This window comes from Petromyzon marinus, unplaced genomic scaffold (assembly GCF_048934315.1).
Source record: "Petromyzon marinus isolate PM22_M1 ecotype Great Lakes invasive population unplaced genomic scaffold, UKy_Petmar_22M1.pri1.0 PM_Scaffold_529, whole genome shotgun sequence".
In the NCBI taxonomy this organism is placed as follows: Eukaryota; Metazoa; Chordata; class Hyperoartia; order Petromyzontiformes; family Petromyzontidae; genus Petromyzon; species Petromyzon marinus.
Window position 1 is genome coordinate 24,452 of NW_027423534.1, and position 22,223 is coordinate 46,674.

General features: G+C 50.6%; 1 protein-coding gene across 3 annotated transcripts; it reads left to right on the forward strand.

Annotated features, from left to right (window-relative positions):
* Positions 1-666: 666 nt before the first annotated feature.
* LOC116937949 (vesicle transport through interaction with t-SNAREs homolog 1A) lies at positions 667-21,345 on the forward strand. Of its 3 annotated transcripts, none has more exons than XM_076064578.1 (8): positions 667-846; positions 8,718-8,776; positions 10,044-10,154; positions 14,630-14,716; positions 15,172-15,256; positions 16,121-16,191; positions 16,674-16,747; positions 17,958-21,345. In XM_076064578.1, the coding sequence occupies exons 1-7, from the start codon at positions 747-749 to the stop codon at positions 16,737-16,739; spliced, it is 579 nt and encodes a 192-aa protein (XP_075920693.1). In that variant the 5' UTR covers positions 667-746; the 3' UTR covers positions 16,740-16,747; positions 17,958-21,345. The 3 variants fall into 3 exon arrangements, with proteins under 3 accessions (XP_075920693.1, XP_075920691.1, XP_075920690.1); XM_076064576.1 differs by having other exon boundaries at positions 668-846; positions 16,674-16,735; XM_076064575.1 differs by lacking the exons at positions 667-846; positions 8,718-8,776; positions 10,044-10,154 and adding an exon at positions 14,036-14,056 and having other exon boundaries at positions 16,121-16,199.
* Positions 21,346-22,223: the final 878 nt, after the last annotated feature.

Below are 22,223 nucleotides of genomic sequence, written 5' to 3' on the forward strand. Positions count from 1 at the left end.
AGGAAGATATTTTATTGTTTTATTGACAACTTCCGGAAGATCGTCTCCCCACTATCTTCAACATTGATTCCGGAAGATATTTTATTGCTTTATTGACAACTTCCGGAAGATCGTCTGCCAACATCTTCAACATTGATTCCGGAAGATATTTTATCGTTTTATTGACAACTTCCGGAAGATCGTCTCCCCACTATCTTCAACATTGATTCCGGAAGATGTTTTATTGTTTTGTTGACATCTTCCGGAAGATCGTCTCCCCACCATCTTCAACATTGATTCCGGAAGATATTTTATTGTTTTATTGACATCTTCCGGAAGATCGTCTCCACACTATCTTCAACATTTATTCCGGAAGATATTTTATCGTTTTATTGACATCTTCCGGAAGATCGTCTCCCACCATCTTCAACATTGATTCCGGAAGATACTTTATCGTTTTATTGACATCTTCCGGAAGATCGTCTCCCACTATCTTCAACATTGATTCCAGAAGATACTTTATTGTTTTATTGACAACTTCCGGAAGATCGTCTGCCAACATCTTCAACATTGATTCCGGAAGAGATTTTATAGTTTTATTGACAACTTCCGGAAGTTCGTAGACATTGATTCCGGACGTGACGTCAGCGGAAATGATCACTTCCTACAAACACAGACCCCCCCCCGCTCACGCCGCCATCTTGGTTAAGGGGACGGTTGTGGCCCTTCTACCCCCCCCCTCTACTTCACACCACCCCCTTACCAAGATGGCGACGTCCTCACTGCTAGATGCTTACAGCCAACAGTTCGGAGTGTTGACAGCGGAGATCACAAACAAGCTGGGCAGGATCCCTAAACTCACCGGAGGTGAGTCGAACACTCACCACCAGACTCACCACCACCACACAGAGACACACAGAGACCCACAGACTCACACAGAGACCCATAGACTCACCACCACACAGAGACACACAGACTCACCACCACCACCACCACACAGAGACACACAGAGACCCACAGACTCACACAGAGACACATAGACTCACACAGAGACACATAGACTCACCACTACCACACAGAGACCCATAGACTCACACAGAGACCCACAGACTCACACAGAGACCCATAGACTCACACAGAGACTCACCACTACTACACAGAGACACACAGACTCACCACCACTACACAGAGACCCATAGACTCACCACTACACAGAGACCCATAGACTCACCACACAGAGACCCATAGACTCACCACACAGAGACCCACAGACTCACCACACAGAGACACATAGACTCACCACTACTACACAGAGACACACAGACTCACCACCACTACACAGAGACCCATAGACTCACCACTACACAGAGACCCATAGACTCACCACACAGAGACCCATAGACTCACTACACAGAGACCCATAGACTCACCACTACAGATACCCATAGGCTCACCACCACGACACAGAGACCCATAGACTCACCACTACTACACAGAGACCCATAGACTCACCACTACACAGAGACCCATAGACTCACCACTACTACACAGAGACCCATAGACTCACCACTACACAGAGACCCATAGACTCACCACTACTACACAGAGACCCATAGACTCACCACCACTACACAGAGACCCATAGACTTACCACTACACAGAGACCCATAGACTCACCACACAGAGACCCATAGACTCACCACCACACAGAGACCCATAGACTCACCACTACACAGAGACCCATAGACTCACCACTACACAGAGACCCATAGACTCACCACCACCACTACCACACAGAGACCCATAGACTCACCACCACTACACAGAGACCCACAGACTCACACAGAGACCCACAGACTCACACAGAGACACATAGACTCACACAGAGACCCATAGACTCACCACACAGAGACCCATAGACTCACCACACAGAGACCCATAGACTCACCACTACACAGAGACCCATAGACTCACCACACAGAGACCCATAAACTCACACAGAGACCCACAGACTCACACAGAGACCCACAGACTCACACAGAGACCCATAGACTCACACAGAGGCCCATAGACTCACACAGAGACCCATAGACTCACCACCACTACACAGAGACCCATAGACTCACCACCACTACACAGAGACCCATAGACTCACCACTACACAGAGACCCATAGACTCACCACCACTACACAGAGACCCATAGACTCACCACTACACAGAGACCTATAGACTCACCACTACACAGAGACTCATAGACTCACCACTACACAGAGACCCACAGACTCACCACTACCACACAGAGACCCACAGACTCACACAGAGACCCATAGACTCACACAGAGACCCACAGAGCCACCCAGAGACCCACAGACTCACCTCGAGACCCATAGACTCACACAGAGACCCATAGACTCACACAGAGACCCACAGACTCACACAGAGACCCATAGACTCACACAGAGACCCATAGACTCACACAGAGACCCATAGACTCACACAGAGACCCATAGACTTACACAGAGACCCACAGACTCACCACCACTACACAGAGACCCATAGACTGACACAGAGACCCATAGACTCACACAGAGACCCATAGACTCACACAGAGACCCACAGACTCACCACCACTACACAGAGACCCATAGACTCACCACTACCACACAGAGACCCACAGACTCACACAGAGACCCATAGACTCACACGGAGACCCATAGACTCACACAGAGACCCATAGACTCACACAGAGACCCACAGACTCACACAGAGGCCCACAGACTCACACAGAGACCCATAGACTCACACACAGACCCACAGACTCACCACCACCACACAGAGACCCATAGACTCACCACTACTACACAGAGACCCATAGACTCACCACCACTACACAGAGACCCATAGACTCACCACTACCACACAGAGACCTATAGACTCACACAGAGACTCATAGACTCACACAGAGACCCAAAGACTCACACAGAGACCCATAGACTCACTACCACTACACACAGACCCATAGACTCAACACTACCACACAGAGACCCATAGACTCACCACTACACAGAGACCCATAGACTCACCACTACACAGAGACCCATAGACTCACCACTACACAGAGACCCACAGACTCACCACTACTACACAGAGACCCATAGACTCACCACTACTACACAGAGACCCATAGACTCACCACTACTACACAGAGACCCACAGACTCACACAGAGACCCACAGACTCATACAGAGACACATAGACTCACACAGAGACACATAGACTCACCACTACCACACAGAGACCCATAGACTCACACAGAGACCCACAGACTCACACAGAGACCCATAGACTCACACAGAGACCCATAGACTCACCACACAGAGACCCATAGACTCACCACACAGAGACCCATAGACTCACCACTACACAGAGACCCATAGACTCACCACTACACAGAGACCCATAGACTCACACAGAGACCCATAGACTCACACGGAGACCCATAGACTCACACAGAGACCCATAGACTCACACAGAGACCCACAGACTCACACAGAGGCCCACAGACTCACACAGAGACCCATAGACTCACACAGAGACCCATAGACTCACACAGAGACCCATAGACTTACACAGAGACCCACAGACTCACCACCACTACACAGAGACCCATAGACTGACACAGAGACCCATAGACTCACACAGAGACCCATAGACTCACACAGAGACCCACAGACTCACCACCACTACACAGAGACCCATAGACTCACCACTACCACACAGAGACCCACAGACTCACACAGAGACCCATAGACTCACACGGAGACCCATAGACTCACACAGAGACCCACAGAGCCACCCAGAGACCCACAGACTCACCTCGAGACCCATAGACTCACACAGAGACCCATAGACTCACACAGAGACCCACAGACTCACACAGAGACCCATAGACTCACACAGAGACCCATAGACTCACACAGAGACCCATAGACTCACACAGAGACCCATAGACTTACACAGAGACCCACAGACTCACCACCACTACACAGAGACCCATAGACTGACACAGAGACCCATAGACTCACACAGAGACCCATAGACTCACACAGAGACCCACAGACTCACCACCACTACACAGAGACCCATATACTCACCACTACCACACAGAGACCCACAGACTCACACAGAGACCCATAGACTCACACAGAGACCCACAGAGCCACCCAGAGACCCACAGACTCACCTCGAGACCCATAGACTCACACAGAGACCCATAGACTCACACAGAGACCCACAGACTCACACAGAGACCCATAGACTCACACAGAGACCCATAGACTCACACAGAGACCCACAGACTCACACAGAGGCCCACAGACTCACACAGAGACCCATAGACTCACACAGAGACCCACAGACTCACCACCACCACACAGAGACCCATAGACTCACCACTACCACACAGAGACCCACAGACTCACACAGAGACCCATAGACTCACACGGAGACCCATAGACTCACACAGAGACCCATAGACTCACACAGAGACCCACAGACTCACACAGAGGCCCACAGACTCACACAGAGACCCATAGACTCACACAGAGACCCACAGACTCACCACCACCACACAGAGACCCATAGACTCACCACTACTACACAGAGACCCATAGACTCACCACCACTACACAGAGACCCATAGACTCACCACTACCACACAGAGACCTATAGACTCACACAGAGACTCATAGACTCACACAGAGACCCAAAGACTCACACAGAGACCCATAGACTCACTACCACTACACACAGACCCATAGACTCAACACTACCACACAGAGACCCATAGACTCACCACTACACAGAGACCCATAGACTCACCACTACACAGAGACCCACAGACTCACCACTACTACACAGAGACCCATAGACTCACCACTACTACACAGAGACCCATAGACTCACCACTACTACACAGAGACCCACAGACTCACACAGAGACCCACAGACTCATACAGAGACACATAGACTCACACAGAGACACATAGACTCACCACTACCACACAGAGACCCATAGACTCACACAGAGACCCACAGACTCACACAGAGACCCATAGACTCACACAGAGACCCATAGACTCACCACACAGAGACCCATAGATTCACCACACAGAGACCCATAGACTCACCACTACACAGAGACCCATAGACTCACCACTACACAGAGACCCATAGACTCACACAGAGACCCACAGACTCACACAGAGACCCACAGATTCACACAGAGACCCACAGACTCACACAGAGACCCACAGACTCACACAGAGGCCCATAGACTCACTCAGAGACCCATAGACTCACTACCACTACACACAGACCCATAGACTCAACACTACCACACAGAGACCCATAGACTCACGCAGAGACCCATAGACTCACACAGAGACCCATATACTCACCACCACTACACAGATACCCACAGACGCACACAGAGACCCATAGACTCACACAGAGACCCACAGACTCACACAGAGACCCATAGACTCACTACCACTACACACAGACCCATAGACTCAACACTACCACACAGAGACCCATAGACTCACGCAGAGACCCATAGACTCACACAGAGACCCATAGACTCACCACCACTACACAGAGACCCACAGACTCACACAGAGACCCATAGACTCACACAGAGACCCACAGACTCACACAGAGACCCATAGACTCACTACCACTACACACAGACCCATAGACTCAACACTACCACACAGAGACCCATAGACTCACGCAGAGACCCATAGACTCACCACCACTACACAGAGACCCATAGACTCACCACTACATAGAGACCCATAGACTCACCACTACACAGAGACCCATAGACTCACCACTACACAGAGACCCATAGACTCACACAGAGACCCACAGACTCACCACTACACAGAGACCCATAGACTCACCATTACACAGAGACCCATAGACTCACACAGAGACCCATAGACCCATAGATGTAGAAATCTGTGTGTGTGTGTCACTATCACACCTCTTTGTTGATGTTGATGTAGAAATCTCTGTGTGTGTGTGTGTCACTATCACACCTCTTTGTTGATGTTGATGTAGAAATCTCTCTGTGTGTGTGTCACTATCACACCTCTTTGTTGATATTGATGTAGAAATCTCTGTGTGTGTGTGTGTCACTATCACACCTCTTTGTTGATGTAGAAATCTCTCTGTGTGTGTGTCACTATCACACCTCTTTGTTGATGTAGAAATCTCTGTGTGTGTGTCACTATCACACCTCTTTGTTGATGTTGATGTAGAAATCTGTGTGTGTGTCACTATCACACCTCTTTGTTGATGTAGAAATCTGTGTGTGTGTGTCACTATCACACCTCTTTGTTGATGTTGATGTAGAAATCTGTGTGTGTGTGTGTGTCACTATCACACCTCTTTGTTGATGTAGAAATCTGTGTGTGTGTCACTATCACACCTCTTTGTTGATGTTGATGTAGAAATCTCTCTGTGTGTGTGTCACTATCACACCTCTTTGTTGATGTTGATGTAGAAATCTGTGTGTGTGTGTCACTATCACACCTCTTTGTTGATGTAGAAATCTGTGTGTGTGTCACTATCACACCTCTTTGTTGATTTAGAAATCTGTGTGTGTGTGTCACTATCACACCTCTTTGTTGATGTAGAAATCTGTGTGTGTGTGTCACTATCACACCTCTTTGTTGATGTTGATGTAGAAATCTGTGTGTGTGTGTGTGTCACTATCACACCTCTTTGTTGATGTTGATGTAGAAATCTCTCTGTGTGTGTGTGTCACTATCACACCTCTTTGTTGATGTTGATGTAGAAATCTGTGTGTGTGTGTGTGTCACTATCACACCTCTTTGTTGATGTTGATGTAGAAATCTGTGTGTGTGTGTGTCACTATCACACCTCTTTGTTGATGTTGATGTAGAAATCTGTGTGTGTGTGTGTGTGTCACTATCACACCTCTTTGTTGATGTTGATGTAGAAATCTGTGTGTGTGTGTGTGTCACTATCACACCTCTTTGTTGATGTAGAAATCTGTGTGTGTCACTATCACACCTCTTTGTTGATGTAGAAATCTGTGTGTGTGTGTCACTATCACACCTCTTTGTTGATGTAGATGTAGAAATCTGTGTGTGTGTCACTATCACACCTCTTTGTTGATGTTGATGTAGAAATCTGTGTGTGTGTGTGTCACTATCACACCTCTTTGTTGATGTTGAAATCTCTGTGTGTGTGTGTGTCACTATAACACCTCTTTGTTGATGTTGATGTAGAAATCTGTGTGTGTGTGTGTCACTATCACACCTCTTTGTTGATGTTGATGTAGAAATCTGTGTGTGTGTGTCACTATCACACCTCTTTGTTGATGTTGATTTAGAAATCTCTGTGTGTGTGTGTCACTATCACACCTCTTTGTTGATGTTGATGTAGAAATCTGTGTGTGTGTGTGTCACTATCACACCTCTTTGTTGATGTTGATGTAGAAATCTGTGTGTGTGTGTCACTATCACACCTCTTTGTTGATGTTGATGTAGAAATCTGTGTGTGTGTGTGTGTCACTATCACACCTCTTTGTTGATGTTGATGTAGAAATCTCTCTGTGTGTGTGTCACTATCACACCTCTTTGTTGATGTAGAAATCTGTGTGTGTGTCACTATCACACCTCTTTGTTGATGTAGAAATCTGTGTGTGTGTGTGTCACTATCACACCTCTTTGTTGATGTTGATGTAGAAATCTGTGTGTGTGTCACTATCACACCTCTTTGTTGATGTTGAAATCTCTGTGTGTGTGTGTGTCACTATAACACCTCTTTGTTGATGTTGATGTAGAAATCTGTGTGTGTGTCACTATCACACCTCTTTGTTGATGTAGAAATCTCTCTGTGTGTGTGTCACTATCACACCTCTTTGTTGATGTAGAAATCTCTGTGTGTGTGTGTGTGTGTCACTATCACACCTCTTTGTTGATGTTGATGTAGAAATCTCTGTGTGTGTGTGTCACTATCACACCTCTTTGTTGATGTTGATTTAGAAATCTCTGTGTGTGTGTGTCACTATCACACCTCTTTGTTGATGTTGATGTAGAAATCTGTGTGTGTGTGTGTCACTATCACACCTCTTTGTTGATGTTGATGTAGAAATCTGTGTGTGTGTGTGTCACTATCACACCTCTTTGTTGATGTAGAAATCTCTCTGTGTGTGTGTCACTATCACACCTCTTTGTTGATGTTGAAATATCTGTGTGTGTGTGTGTGTGTCACTATCACACCTCTTTGTTGATGTTGATGTAGAAATCTGTGTGTGTGTGTCACTATCACACCTCTTTGTTGATGTAGAAATCTGTGTGCGTGTCTAAGTGAGTGAGTGTCTGAGTGAGTGAGTGAGTGTCTGAGTGAGTGTCTGAGTGAGTGTCTGAGTGAGTGAGTGTCTGAGTGACTGAGTGAGTGAGTGTCTGAGTGAGTGAGTGTCTGAGTGAGTGTCTGAGTGAGTGTGTGAGTGAGTGTCTAAGTGAGTGTCTGAGTGAGTGTCTGAGTGAGTGAGTGAGTGTCTGAGTGAGTGTCTGAGTGTGTGAGTGAGTGAGTGTCTGAGTGAGTGTCTAAGTGAGTGCGTGTCTAAGTGAGTGTCTAAGTGAGTGCGTGTCTAAGTGAGTGTCTAAGTAACTCACTGAATCACCTCTTTATTGTTTAGATGAGAAATCCGCCCTTTGCTCAGCCACTGAAAAGCAACTGGAGGAATGTCTCGAGTTGGTAAGTGTCTAAGTGAGTGTCTAAGTGAGTGAGTGTCTGAGTGAGTGTCTAAGTGAGTGTCTAAGTGAGTGTCTAAGTGAGTGTCTAAGTGAGTGAATGTCTAAGTGAGTGTCTAAGTGAGTGTCTAAGTGAGTGTCTGAGTGACTGAGGGAGTGAGTGTCTGAGTGTCTAAGTGAGTGAGTGAGTGTCTGAGTGAGTGTTTAAGTGAGTGAGTGTCTAAGTGAGTGTCTAAGTGAGTGAGTGAGTGTCTGAGTGTCTGAGTGACTGAGTGAGTGAGTGTCTGAGTGTCTAAGTGAGTGAGTGAGTGTCTGAGTGAGTGTCTAAATGAGTGACTGAGTGAGTGTCTGAGTGAGTGTCTGAGTGAGTGAGTGTCTAAGTGAGTGTCTGAGTGAGTGAGTGTCTGAGTGAGTGTCTGAGTGAGTGAGTGTCTGAGTGAGTGAGTGCCTGAGTGAGTGTCTGAGTGACTGAGTGTCTGAGTGACTGAGTGAGTATCTGAGTGAGTGTCTGAGTGAGTGAGTGAGTGTCTGAGTGAGTGAGTGAGGGTCTGAGTGAGTGTCTGAGTGAGTGAGTGTCTGAGTGAGTGTCTGAGTGACTGAGTGTCTGAGTGAGTGTCTGAGTGAGTGTCTGAGTGAGTGTCTGAGTGAGTGTCTGAGTGTCTGAGTGAGTGACTGAGTGAGTGACTGAGTGAGTGTCTGAGTGAGTGTCTGAGAGAGTGAGTGTCTGAGTGAGTGTCTGAGTGAGTGTCTGAGTGAGTGAGTGTCTGAGTGAGTGTCTGAGTGTCTGAGTGAGTGTCTGAGTGTCTGAGTGTCTGAGTGAGTGTCTGAGTGAGTGAGTGTTTGAGTGAGTGACTGAGTGTCTGAGTGAGTGAGTGAGTGTCTGAGTGAGTGTCTGAGTGAGTGAGTGTCTGAGTGAGTGTCTGAGTGACTGAGTGTCTGAGTGAGTGTCTGAGTGAGTGTCTGAGTGAGTGTCTGAGTGAGTGTCTGAGTGTCTGAGTGAGTGACTGAGTGAGTGACTGAGTGAGTGTCTGAGTGAGTGTCTGAGAGAGTGAGTGTCTGAGTGAGTGTCTGAGTGTCTGAGTGAGAGTCTGAGTGTCTGAGTGAGTGTCTGAGTGAGTGTCTGAGTGTCTGAGTGAGTGTCTGAGTGAGTGAGTGTCTGAGTGAGTGTCTGAGTGAGTGGGTGAGTGAGTGGGTGAGTGAGTGTCTGAGTGAGTGTCTGAGTGAGTGAGTGTCTGAGTGAGTGTCTGAGTGAGTGAGTGTCTGAGTCGCAGATGGAACAGATGGAGTTGGAGGCTCGTGATCAGCCGGCTCCCCTGAGAGTCCGAGCCACGGCTCAAACTCGAAGTCTCCGCACAGAGCTGAGCTCCCTTGAGGCTGACTACGTGAGTCAGCTACACACTCAGCTACTCAGCTACACACTCAGCTACACACTCAGTGAGTCAGCTACACACTCAGCTACACACTCAGCTACACACTCAGCTCCCTTGAGGCTGACTACGTGAGTCAGCTACACACTCAGCTACACACTCAGCTACACACTCAGCTCCCTTGAGGCTGACTACGTGAGTCAGCTACACACTCAGCTACACACTCAGCTACACACTCAGCTCCCTTGAGGCTGACTACGTGAGTCAGCTACACACTCAGCTACACACTCAGCTACACACTCAGCTACCCACTCACTCAGCTCCCTTGAGGCTGACTACGTGAGTCAGCTACACACTCAGCTACACACTCAGCTACACACTCAGCTCCCTTGAGGCTGACTACGTGAGTCAGCTACACACTCAGCTACACACTCAGCTACCCACTCACTCAGCTACACACTCAGCTACCCACTCAGCTACCCACTCAGCTACACACTCACTCAGCTACTCACTCAGCTACACACTCACTCAGCTACTCACTCAGCTACACACTCAGCTACACACTCAGCTACACACTCACTCAGCTACACACTCAGCTACACACTCACTCAGCTACACACTCAGCTACACACTCAGCTACACACTCAGCTACACACTCAGCTACACACTCAGCTACACACTCAGCTACCCACTCACTCAGCTACACACTCAGCTACCCACTCAGTGAGTCAGCTACACACTCAGCTACACACTCAGCTACCCACTCAGCTACACACTCAGCTACACACTCAGCTACACACTCAGCTACACACTCAGTGAGTCAGCTACACACTCAGCTACTCACTCAGCTACCCACTCACTCAGCTACTCACTCAGTGAGTCAGCTACACACTCAGCTACACACTCAGCTACACACTCAGCTACTCAGCTACACACTCAGCTACACACTCAGCTACTCACTCAGTGAGTCAGCTACCCACTCAGCTACACACTCAGCTACACACTCACTCAGCTACACACTCAGTGAGTCAGCTACCCACTCAGCTACTCACTCACTCAGCTACCCACTCACTCAGCTACACACTCAGCTACACACTCAGCTACACACTCAGCTACCCACTCAGCTACCCACTCACTCAGCCACTCACTCACTCAGCTACACACTCACTCAGCCACTCACTCACTCAGCTACACACTCAGCTACACACTCAGCTACCCACTCACTCAGCTACACACTCAGCTACACACCCACTCAACTACCCACACACAGCTACACACTCAGCTACACACTCAGTGAGTCAGCTACACACTCAGCTACTCAGCTACACACTCAGCTACACACTCACTCAGCTACACACTCAGCTACCCACTCAGCTACACACTCAGCTACCCACTCAGCTACACACTCAGCTACTCAGCTACACACTCAGCTACACACTCAGCTACACACTCACTCAGCTACACACTCAGCTACTCACTCAGTGAGTCAGCTACACACTCAGCTACCCACTCAGCTACACACTCAGCTACACACTCAGCTACACACTCAGCTACACACTCAGCTACTCAGCTACACACTCAGCTACACACACAGCTACACACTCAGCTACACACTCAGCTACACACTCACTCAGCTACACACTCAGCTACTCACTCAGTGAGTCAGCTACACACTCAGCTACCCACTCAGCTACACACTCAGCTACACACTCAGCTACACACTCAGCTACCCACTCAGCTACACACTCAGCTACACACTCAGCTACCCACTCACTCAGCTACCCACTCAGCTACCCACTCAGCTACACACTCACTCAGCTACACACTCACTCAGCTACACACTCAGCTACTCACTCACTCAGCTACACACTCAGCTACTCACTCAGCTACTCACTCAGCTACACACTCAGCTACACACTCAGCTACACACTCAGCTACGCACTCAGCTACTCACTCAGCTACACACTCAGCTACACACTCAGCTACACACTCAGCTCCCTTGAGGCTGACTACGTGAGTCAGCTACCCACTCAGCTACTCAGCTACCCACTCAGCTACCCACTCAGCTACACACTCAGTGAGTCAGCTACACACTCAGCTACACACTCAGCTACACACTCAGCTCCCTTGAGGCTGACTACGTGAGTCAGCTACCTACTCAGCTACACACTCAGCTACACACTCAGCTACACACTCAGCTACACACTCAGCTACTCACTCAGCTCCCTTGAGGCTGACTACGTGAGTCAGCTACCCACTCAGCTACCCACTCACTCAGCTACACACTCAGCTACTCACTCAGCTACTCACTCACTCAGCTACACACTCAGCTACTCACTCAGCTACTCACTCACTCAGCTACACACTCAGCTACTCACTCAGCTACTCACTCACTCAGCTACACACTCAGCTACCCACTCAGCTACCCACTCAGCTACCCACTCAGTGACTCAGCTACACACTCAGTGAGTCAGCTACACACTCAGCTCCCTTGAGGCTGACTACGTGAGTCAGCTACACACTCAGCTACACACTCAGCTACACACTCAGCTACACACTCACTCAGCTACACACTCAGCTACACACTCAGCTACACACTCAGCTACACACTCAGCTCCCTTGAGGCTGACTACGTGAGTCAGCTACCCACTCAGCTACCCACTCAGCTACACACTCAGTGAGTCAGCTACACACTCAGCTACACACTCAGCTCCCTTGAGGCTGACTACGTGAGTCAGCTACCCACTCAGCTACCCACTCAGCTACCCACTCAGTGAGTCAGCTACACACTCAGCTACACACTCAGCTACACACTCAGCTCCCTTGAGGCTGACTACGTGAGTCAGCTACCTACTCAGCTACACACTCAGCTACACACTCAGCTACACACTCAGCTACACACACACTCAGCTACCCACTCAGTGAGTCAGCTACACACTCAGCTACACACTCAGCTACTCACTCAGCTCCCTTGAGGCTGACTACGTGAGTCAGCTACCCACTCAGCTACACACTCAGCTACACACTCAGCTACCCACTCAGCTACCCACTCAGCTACCCACTCAGCTACACACTCAGTGAGTCAGCTACCCACTCAGCTACCCACTCAGCTACCCACTCAGCTACACACTCAGTGAGTCACCTACCCACTCAGCTACACACTCAGGTACACACTCAGCTACCCACTCACTCAGCTACCCACTCAGCTACACACTCAGTGAGTCAGTTACACACTCAGCTCCCTTGAGGCTGACTACGTGAGTCAGCTACACACTCAGCTACACACTCAGCTACACACTCAGCTACACACCCAGCTACACACTCACTCAGCTACACACCCAGCTACACACTCAGCTACACACTCAGCTCCCTTGAGGCTGACTACGTGAGTCAGCTACACACTCAGCTACCCACTCACTCAGCTACACACTCAGCTACACACTCAGCTACACACTCACTCAGCTACTCACTCAGCTACACACTCAGCTCCCTTGCGGCTGACTACGTGAGTCAGCTACACACTCAGCTACCCACTCACTCAGCTACACACTCAGCTACACACTCAGCTACACACTCAGCTACACACTCACTCAGCTACTCACTCAGCTACACACTCAGCTCCCTTGAGGCTGACTACGTGAGTCAGCTACACACTCAGCTACCCACTCACTCAGCTACACACTCAGCTACACACTCAGCTACACACTCAGCTACACACTCACTCAGCTACTCACTCAGCTACACACTCAGCTCCCTTGAGGTTGACTACGTGAGTCAGCTACACACTCAGCTACACACTCAGCTACACACTCACTCAGCTACACACTCAGTGAGTCAGCTACACACTCAGCTACACACTCAGCTGCCCACTCAGCTACACACTCAGCTACACACTCAGCTCCCTTGAGGCTGACTACGTGAGTCAGCTACACACTCAGCTACACACTCAGCTACACACTCAGCTACCCACTCAGATACCCACTCAGCTACACACCCAGCTACCCATTCACTCAGCTACCCACCCACTCAGAGACTGAGTGGGTGACTGAGTGACTGACTGAGTGAGTGACTGACTGACTGAGTGACTGACTGAGTGACTGACTGAGTGACTTACTGACTGAGTGAGTGTCTGACTGAGTGACTGACTGACTGAGTGACTGACTGACTGAGTGAGTGACTGACTGAGTGAGTGACTGACTGAGTGACTGAGTGACTGACTGAGTGAGTGACTGACTGACTGAGTGACTGACTGAGTGACTGACTGAGTGACTTACTGACTGAGTGAGTGTCTGACTGAGTGACTGACTGACTGAGTGACTGACTGACTGAGTGAGTGACTGACTGAGTGAGTGACTGACTGAGTGACTGAGTGACTGACTGAGTGACTGAGTGACTGACTGAGTGACTGACTGACTGAGTGACTGACTGACTGAGTGAGTGACTGACTGAGTGACTGAGTGACTGACTGAGTGTCTCTCTCCCCTGTCTAGAAGCGATCTCGCATCGCCTACAGCGATGAGCTCTCTGTGAGGGAGAAGTTGCTAAGCAGTGATGGAAAAACATCATCACATGGACAGGTGATGGTGATGGTGGTGATGGTGGTGGTGGTGATGGTGGTGATAGTGGTGGTGATGGTGGTGATGGTGGTGATGGTGGTGGTGGTGGTGGTGGTGGTGATGTTGTTGATGTAGGTGGTGGTGGTGATGGTGATGTTGTTGATGATGTTGTTGATGTTGATGATGTTGTTGATGATGATGTTGTTGATGATGTTGTTGATGATGTTGATGATGTTGTTGATGTTGATGATGTTGTTGATGATGATGTTGTTGATGATGTTGTTGATGATGTTAATGTTGTTGTTGATGATGATGTTGTTGATGTTGTTGATGTTGATGTTGTTGTTGATGTTGTTGATGATGTTGTTGATGTTGTTGTTGATGTTGTTGATGTTGATGTTGTTGTTGTTGATGTTGATGTTGATGTTGTTGATGTTGTTGTTGTTGTTGATGTTGTTGTTGATGTTGTTGTTTAGAGGTCCCTGTTGCTAGGCAACACAGAGAGGTTGGAGTCAGCGAGCAGCCATCTGGAGGCCGGATACAGAACGGTGGTGGAGACTGGTAGAGCAACAACAACATCACCTGCAACAACAACATCAACAACAATAACATCAACAACAATAACATCAACAACAACAACATCAACAACATCATCAACAACATCAACAACATCAACAACTTAAACAACAACAACAACTTAAACAACAACAACAACATCAACAATAACAACATCAACATCATCAACAACAACATCAACAACAACAACATCAACAACATCAACAACATCAACAACACTCACCACCACCACCACCACCATCACCACCATCACCACCACCACCATCATCACCATCACCACCACCACCATCACCACCATCACCACCACCACCATCATCACCATCACCACCACCATCACCACCACCATCATCATCATCACCATCACCACCACCATCACCATCATCATCACCACCACCACCACCACCATCATCATCACCACCACCATCACCATCATCATCACCATCATCATCACCACCACCATCACCATCATCATCACCATCACCACCATCACCACCACCATCACCACCACCATCATCACCACCACCACCACCATCACCACCACCATCATCACCACCACCATCATCACCACCATCACCACCACCATCATCACCACCACCACCACCATCACCACCACCATCACCATCACCACCACCATCATCACCACCACCACCATCACCACCACCACCATCACCACCACCACCACCATCACCACCATCACCACCACCATCATCACCACCACCATCATCATCACCACCACCATCATCACCACCACCATCATCATCACCACCACCATCATCACCACCACCATCATCACCACCACCATCACCACCATCACCACCACCATCACCTCTCTCTGTGTTTCTCCGTCAGAACAAATTGGACAAGACATTCTTGACAATCTCCATCGGGATAGAGAAACTATTCAGAGAGCAAGGGAGAGGGTGAGTGGGTGAGTGGGTGAGTGAGTGGGTGAGTGAGTGGGTGGGTGGGTGAGTGAGTGAGTGGGTGGGTGGGTGAGTGAGTGAGTGAGTGGGTGAGTGGGTGGGTGGGTGGGTGAGTGAGTGAGTGAGTGGGTGAGTGAGTGAGTGGGTGAGTGAGTGAGTGAGTTAGTGGGTGAGTGAGTGTGTGGGTGAGTGAGTGAGTGGGTGAGTGAGTGAGTGGGTGAGTGAGTGGGTGAGTGGGTGGGTGAGTGAGTGGGTGAGTGGGTGAGTGGGTGGGTGAGTGGGTGGGTGAGTGGGTGGGTGAGTGGGTGGGTGAGTGGGTGGGTGAGTGGGTGAGTGAGTGGGTGAATGGGTGAGTGAGTGGGTGGGCGAGTGAGTGGGTGGGTGAGTGAGTGAGTGGGTGAGTGGGTGAGTGAGTGGGTGAGTGGGTGAGAGAGTGGGTGGATGAGTGAGTGAGTGTCTCTCTCTTTCTCTCTCTGTAGCTAAGAGAGACAGACTCTCACCTGGGTAAAAGTTCAAGAGTTCTGTCTGGAATGATGCGCAGGTAAGAGATCAGGTAACTCACCCACCCACTCACCCACCCACTCACCCACTCACTAACCCACTCACTCACCCACCCACCCACTCACCCACTCACCCACCCACCCACCCACTCACCCACCTACCCACCCACCCACTCACCCACCCACCCACCCACTCACTCACTCACCCACCCACCCACCCACTCACTCACTCACCCACCCACCCACTCACTCACCCACCCACCCACCCACTCACCCACCCACCCACTCACCCACCCACCCACTCACCCACCCACCCACCCACTCACCCACCCACCCACTCACCCACCCACCCACTCACCCACTCACTCACCAACTCACCCACTCACTCACCCACTCACTCACCCACTCACTCACCCACTCACCCACTCACTCACCCACCCACTCACTCACTCACTCACCCACCCACCCACTCACCCACTCACCCACCCACTCACCCACCCACTCACTCACCCACTCACTCACCCACTCACTAACCCACTCACTCACCCACCCACTCACCCACCCACCTACCCACTCACCCACCCACTCACCCACCCACTCACCCACTCACCCACCCACCCACCCACTCACCCACCCACCTACCCACCCACTCACCCACCCACCCACTCACCCACCCACCCACTCACCCACCCACCCACTCACCCACCCACCCACTCACCCACCCACCCACTGACCCACCTACCCACCCACCCACTCACCCACCCACCCACCCACTCACCCACCTACCCACCCACCCACTCACCCACTCACCCACCCACCCACCCACTCACCCACCTACCCACCCACCCACTCACCCACCTACCCACCCACCCACTCACCCACCTACCCACCCACCCACTCACCCACTCACTCACCCACCCACTCACTCACCCACCCATTCACCCACCCACTCACCCACTCACTCACCCACCCACTCACTCACCCACTCACTCACCCACCCACTCACCCACTCACTCACCCACCCACTCACTCACCCACTCACTCACCCACCCACTCACCCACCCACTCACCCACTCACTCACCCACCCACTCACCCACTCACCCACCCACCCACCCACTCACTCACTCACTCACCCACTCACCCACTCACTCACTCACCCACTCACCCACTCACTCACTCACCCACTCACCCACTCACTCACTCACCCACTCACTCACCCACCCACTCACCCACTCACCCACCCACCCATCCTCTGTCTCCAGGTTGATACAGAACCGAGTGATCCTCATGGCGGTTGCCGTGGCGACCCTCATCGTCATCATCATCGCCGTCTACTTCTCTGTCCGCTAGGCCACGCCTAGGCCTCTGCTAGGCCTGGCCAGGCCTCACCTAGGCCTCCAGCCCTCACCTAGGCCTCTCCTAGGCCTGACAAGGCATCTCCTAGGCCTGGCTAGGCCTGGTAAGGCCTCTCCTAGGCCTCTACTAGGTCTGGCTAGGCTTCTCCTAGGCCTGGCAAAGCGTCTGCTAGGCCTCTCCTAGGCCTGGCAAGGCGTCTCCTATGCCTTGCTAGGCCTCTCCTAGGCCTGGCCAGGCCTCTCCTAGACCTGGCTAGGCCTCTGCTAGGCCTGGTGAGGCCTCTCCTAGACCTGGCTAGGCCTCTGCTAGGCCTGGCTAGGCCTCTGCTAGGCCTAGCCAGGCCTCTCCTAGACCTGGCAAGGCCTCTGCTAGGCCTGGCCAGGCCTCTCCTAGACCTAGCTAGGCCTCTCCTAGACCTCTGCTAGACCTAGCCAGGCCTCTCCTAGACCTGGCTAGGCCTCTCCTAGACCTAGCTAGGCCTCTCCTAGACCTGGCTAGGCCTCTGCTAGGTCTGGCTAGGCCTCTGCTAGGCCTAGCCAGGCCTCTCATAGGCCTGGCTAGGCCTCTGCTAGGCCTAGCTAGGCCTCTGCTAGACCTGGCTAGGCCTCTGCTAGGCCTGGCCAGGCCTCTCCTAGACCTAACTAGGCCTCTCCTAGACCTGGCTAGGCCTCTCCTAGACCTAGCTAGGCCTCTCCTAGACCTGGCTAGGCCTCTGCTAGGTCTGGCTAGGCCTCTGCTAGGCCTAGCCAGGCCTCTCCTAGGCCTGGTTAGGCCTCTCCTAGGCCTAGCTAGGCTGCTCCTAGGCCTGGCTAGGCCGCTCCTAGGCCTGGCTAGGCCTCTCATAGGCCTGGCTAGGCCTCTCATAGGCCTGGCTAGGCCTCTGCTAGGCCTAGCTAGGCCTCCCCTAGACCTGGCTAGGCCTCTGCTAGGCCTAGCCAGGCCTCTCATAGGCCTGGCTAGGCCTAGCTAGGTCTCTCCTAGACCTGGCTAGGCCTCTGCTAGGCCTGGCCAGGCCTCTCCTAGACCTAACTAGGCCTCTCCTAGACCTGGCTAGGCCTCTCCTAGACCTAGCTAGGCCTCTCCTAGACCTGGCTAGGCCTCTGCTAGGTCTGGCTAGGCCTCTGCTAGGCCTAGCCAGGCCTCTCATAGGCCTGGCTAGGCCTCTGCTAGGCCTAGCTAGGCCTCCCCTAGACCTGGCTAGGCCTCCCCTAGACCTGGCTAAGCCTCTCCTAGGCCTGGCCAGGCCTCTCCTAGGCCTGGCTAGGCCTTGCCTAGGTGTCTCCTAGGCTTTGCCGGGCCTAGTTGAGACCTACCAACTGGGTGTGGCTTCAAATGAGTCTTGTAAGAAATGTCTTGGTGTAAAGCAGAAACATTCTCTCAGTGGGTGTGACTCTTATAGTCTCTATTCATATCTATAGCGTGTCCTGTCCGCCTTTGTCTCCCTCCCCGTGTCTCTCTGTATCTCTCTCTCTGTGTCTATTTGTGTCTCCCTGTGTGTCTGTCTCTGTGTCTCTCTGTGTGTGTCTCTCTCTATCTGTGTGTGTGTCTCTATGTGTGTGTCTGTGTGTGTCTCTGTGTGTGTGTAATTCTGTCTCTCTGGGTCTCTGTCTGTGTGTGTCTCTCTGTGTCTCTGTCTGTCTCTCTGTGTCTATGTATGTCTGTGTCTATGTGTGTGTCTCTCTATCTCTGTGTGTGTCTCTCTATCTGTGTGTGTGTGTCTCTGTGTGTCTCTCTGTGTCTCTGTGTGTGTGTCTCTGTGTCTCTGTGTGTCTCTCTGTCTCTGTGTGTGTGTCTCTGTCTCTGTGTGTGTCTCTGTCTCTGTGTGTGTGTCTCTGTCTCTGTGTGTGTGTGTGTCTCTGTGTGTCTGTGTCTCTGTGTGTGTGTGTCTCTGTGTGTGTGTCTCTGTGTGTGTGTCCCTGTGTGTGTCTCTCTGTCTCTGTGTGTGTGTCTCTGTGTGTGTCTCTCTGTCTCTGTGTGTGTCTCTGTGTGTCTGTCTGTGTGTGTCTGTGTCTCTCTGTGTCTCTCTGTCTCTGTGTCTCTGTGTGTGTGTGTGTGTCTGTGTGTGTCTCTCTGTCTCTGTGTGTGTCTCTCTGTGTGTCTCTCTGTGCCTCTCTGTCTGTGTCTGTCTCTCTGTGTGTGTCTCTGTGTGTGTCTCTCTGTGTGTCTCTGTGTGTCTCTGTCTCTGTGTGTCTCTCTGTGTCTCTCTGTCTCTGTGTGTGTCTCTCTGTGTCTCTGTGTGTGTCTCTGTGTGTGTCTCTCTCTGTGTCTCTGTCTCTGTGTGTGTGTCTCTGTGTGTGTCTCTGTGTCTCTGTGTGTGTGTGTGTGTCTCTGTGTGTGTCTCCGTGTCTCTGTGTGTGTGTCTGTGTCTCTGTGTGTCTCTCTGTGTGTGTGTCTCTGTGCGTCTCTGTGTGTCTCTCTGTGTCTCTCTGTGTGTCTCTCTGTCTCTGTGTGTCTCTCTGTGTGTCTCTCTGTGTGTCTCTGTGTGTGTGTGTCTGTGTGTGTGTGTCTCTCTGTGTGTGTGTGTCTGTGTGTGTCTCTGTGTGTCTCTCTGTCTCTGTGTGTGTGTCTCTGTGTGTCTCTGTCTCTGTGTGTGTCTCTGTCTGTGTATCTCTCTGTCTCTGTGTGTCTCTCTGTCTCTCTGTCTCTCTCTCTGTCTCTCTGTCTCTGTGTCTCTCTGTGTCTGTGTCTCTGTTTGCCAGGGCACCAGATTTGATGCCCAAACCATTCCATGGTGTTGTTGTTGTTGATGTTGGTGATGTTGGTGATGGTGATGATGTTGGTGGTGGTGGTGGTGATGATGTTGGTGGTGGTGGTGATGGTGGTGATGTTGGTGATGGTGGTGATGGTGGTGATGTCTCCTGGCTTTATAGTGCAACTTTAATGTTAATTATTGTGATCATTGTTATGCTAATCTATCAATAAAAACTCGTTAGTGTCCATTGTCTGAGTTGTGGTGATGATGGTGGTGGTGATGGTGGTGATGGTGGTGGTGATGATGGTGGTGATGGTGATGGTGGTGGTGATGGTGGTGATGGTGATGGTGGTGATGGTGGTGGTGGTGATGGTGGTGATGGTGATGGTGGTGATGGTGATGGTGGTGATGGTGGTGATGGTGGTGATGTTGGTGGTGGTGGTGGTGATGGTGGTGATGTTGGTGATGGTGATGGTGGTGATGTTGGTGATGGTGGTGATGGTGGTGATGGTGGTGATGTCTCCTGGCTTTATAGTGCAACTTTAATGTTAATTATTGTGACCATTGTTATGCTAATCTATCAATAAAAACTCGTTAGTGTCCATTGTCTGAGTTGTGGTGATGATGATGGTGGTGGTGGTGATGATGGTGATGGTGGTGGTGATGGTGGTGTTGGTGGTGATGATGGTGATGGTGGTGATGATGATGGTGGTGATGATGGTGGTGATGATGATGGTGGTGATGATGGTGGTGATGATGGTGGTGATGATGGTGATGGTGGTGATGTTGGTGATGTTGGTGATGATGTTGGTGATGTTGGTGATGGTGGTGGTGATGGTGGTGATGTTGGTGATGGTGATGATGTTGGTGATGTTGGTGATGGTGATGATGTTGGTGATGTTGGTGATGTTGGTGATGGTGGTGGTGATGGTGGTGATGTTGGTGATGGTGGTGGTGATGGTGGTGATGTCTCCTGGCTTTATAGTGCAACTTTAATGTTAATTACTGTGATCATTGTTATGCTAATCTATCAATAAAAACTCGTTAGTGTCCATTGTCTGAGTTGTGGTGATGATGGTGGTGGTGGTGATGATGATGATGGTGGTGGTGGTGATGGTGATGATGGTGGTGATGATGGTGGTGGTGGTGGTGATGATGGTGATGGTGGTGATGGTGGTGATGGTGGTGGTGATGATGGTGATGGTGGTGATGGTAGTGGTGGTGGTGATGATGATGTTAGTGTTGGTGATGATGGTGATGATGTTAGTGGTGGTGATGATGGCGATGATGGTGGTGGTGGTGGTGATGGTGGTGGTGATGGTGATGGTGGTGATGATGGTGGTGGTGATGATGGTGATGGTGATGATGGTGATGTTAGTGGTGATGGTGGTGATGATGATGGTGATGGTGGTGATGATGGTGGTGGTGATGATGGTGATGGTGGTGGTGATGGTGGTGGTGATGGTGATGATGGTGGTGA

Coding starts and splice junctions, on each gene's coding strand:
- LOC116937949 (XM_076064575.1), top strand. CDS start 19,706: ATGTCTGTGTCTATGTGTGTGTCTCTCTATCTCTGTGTGTGTCTCTCT.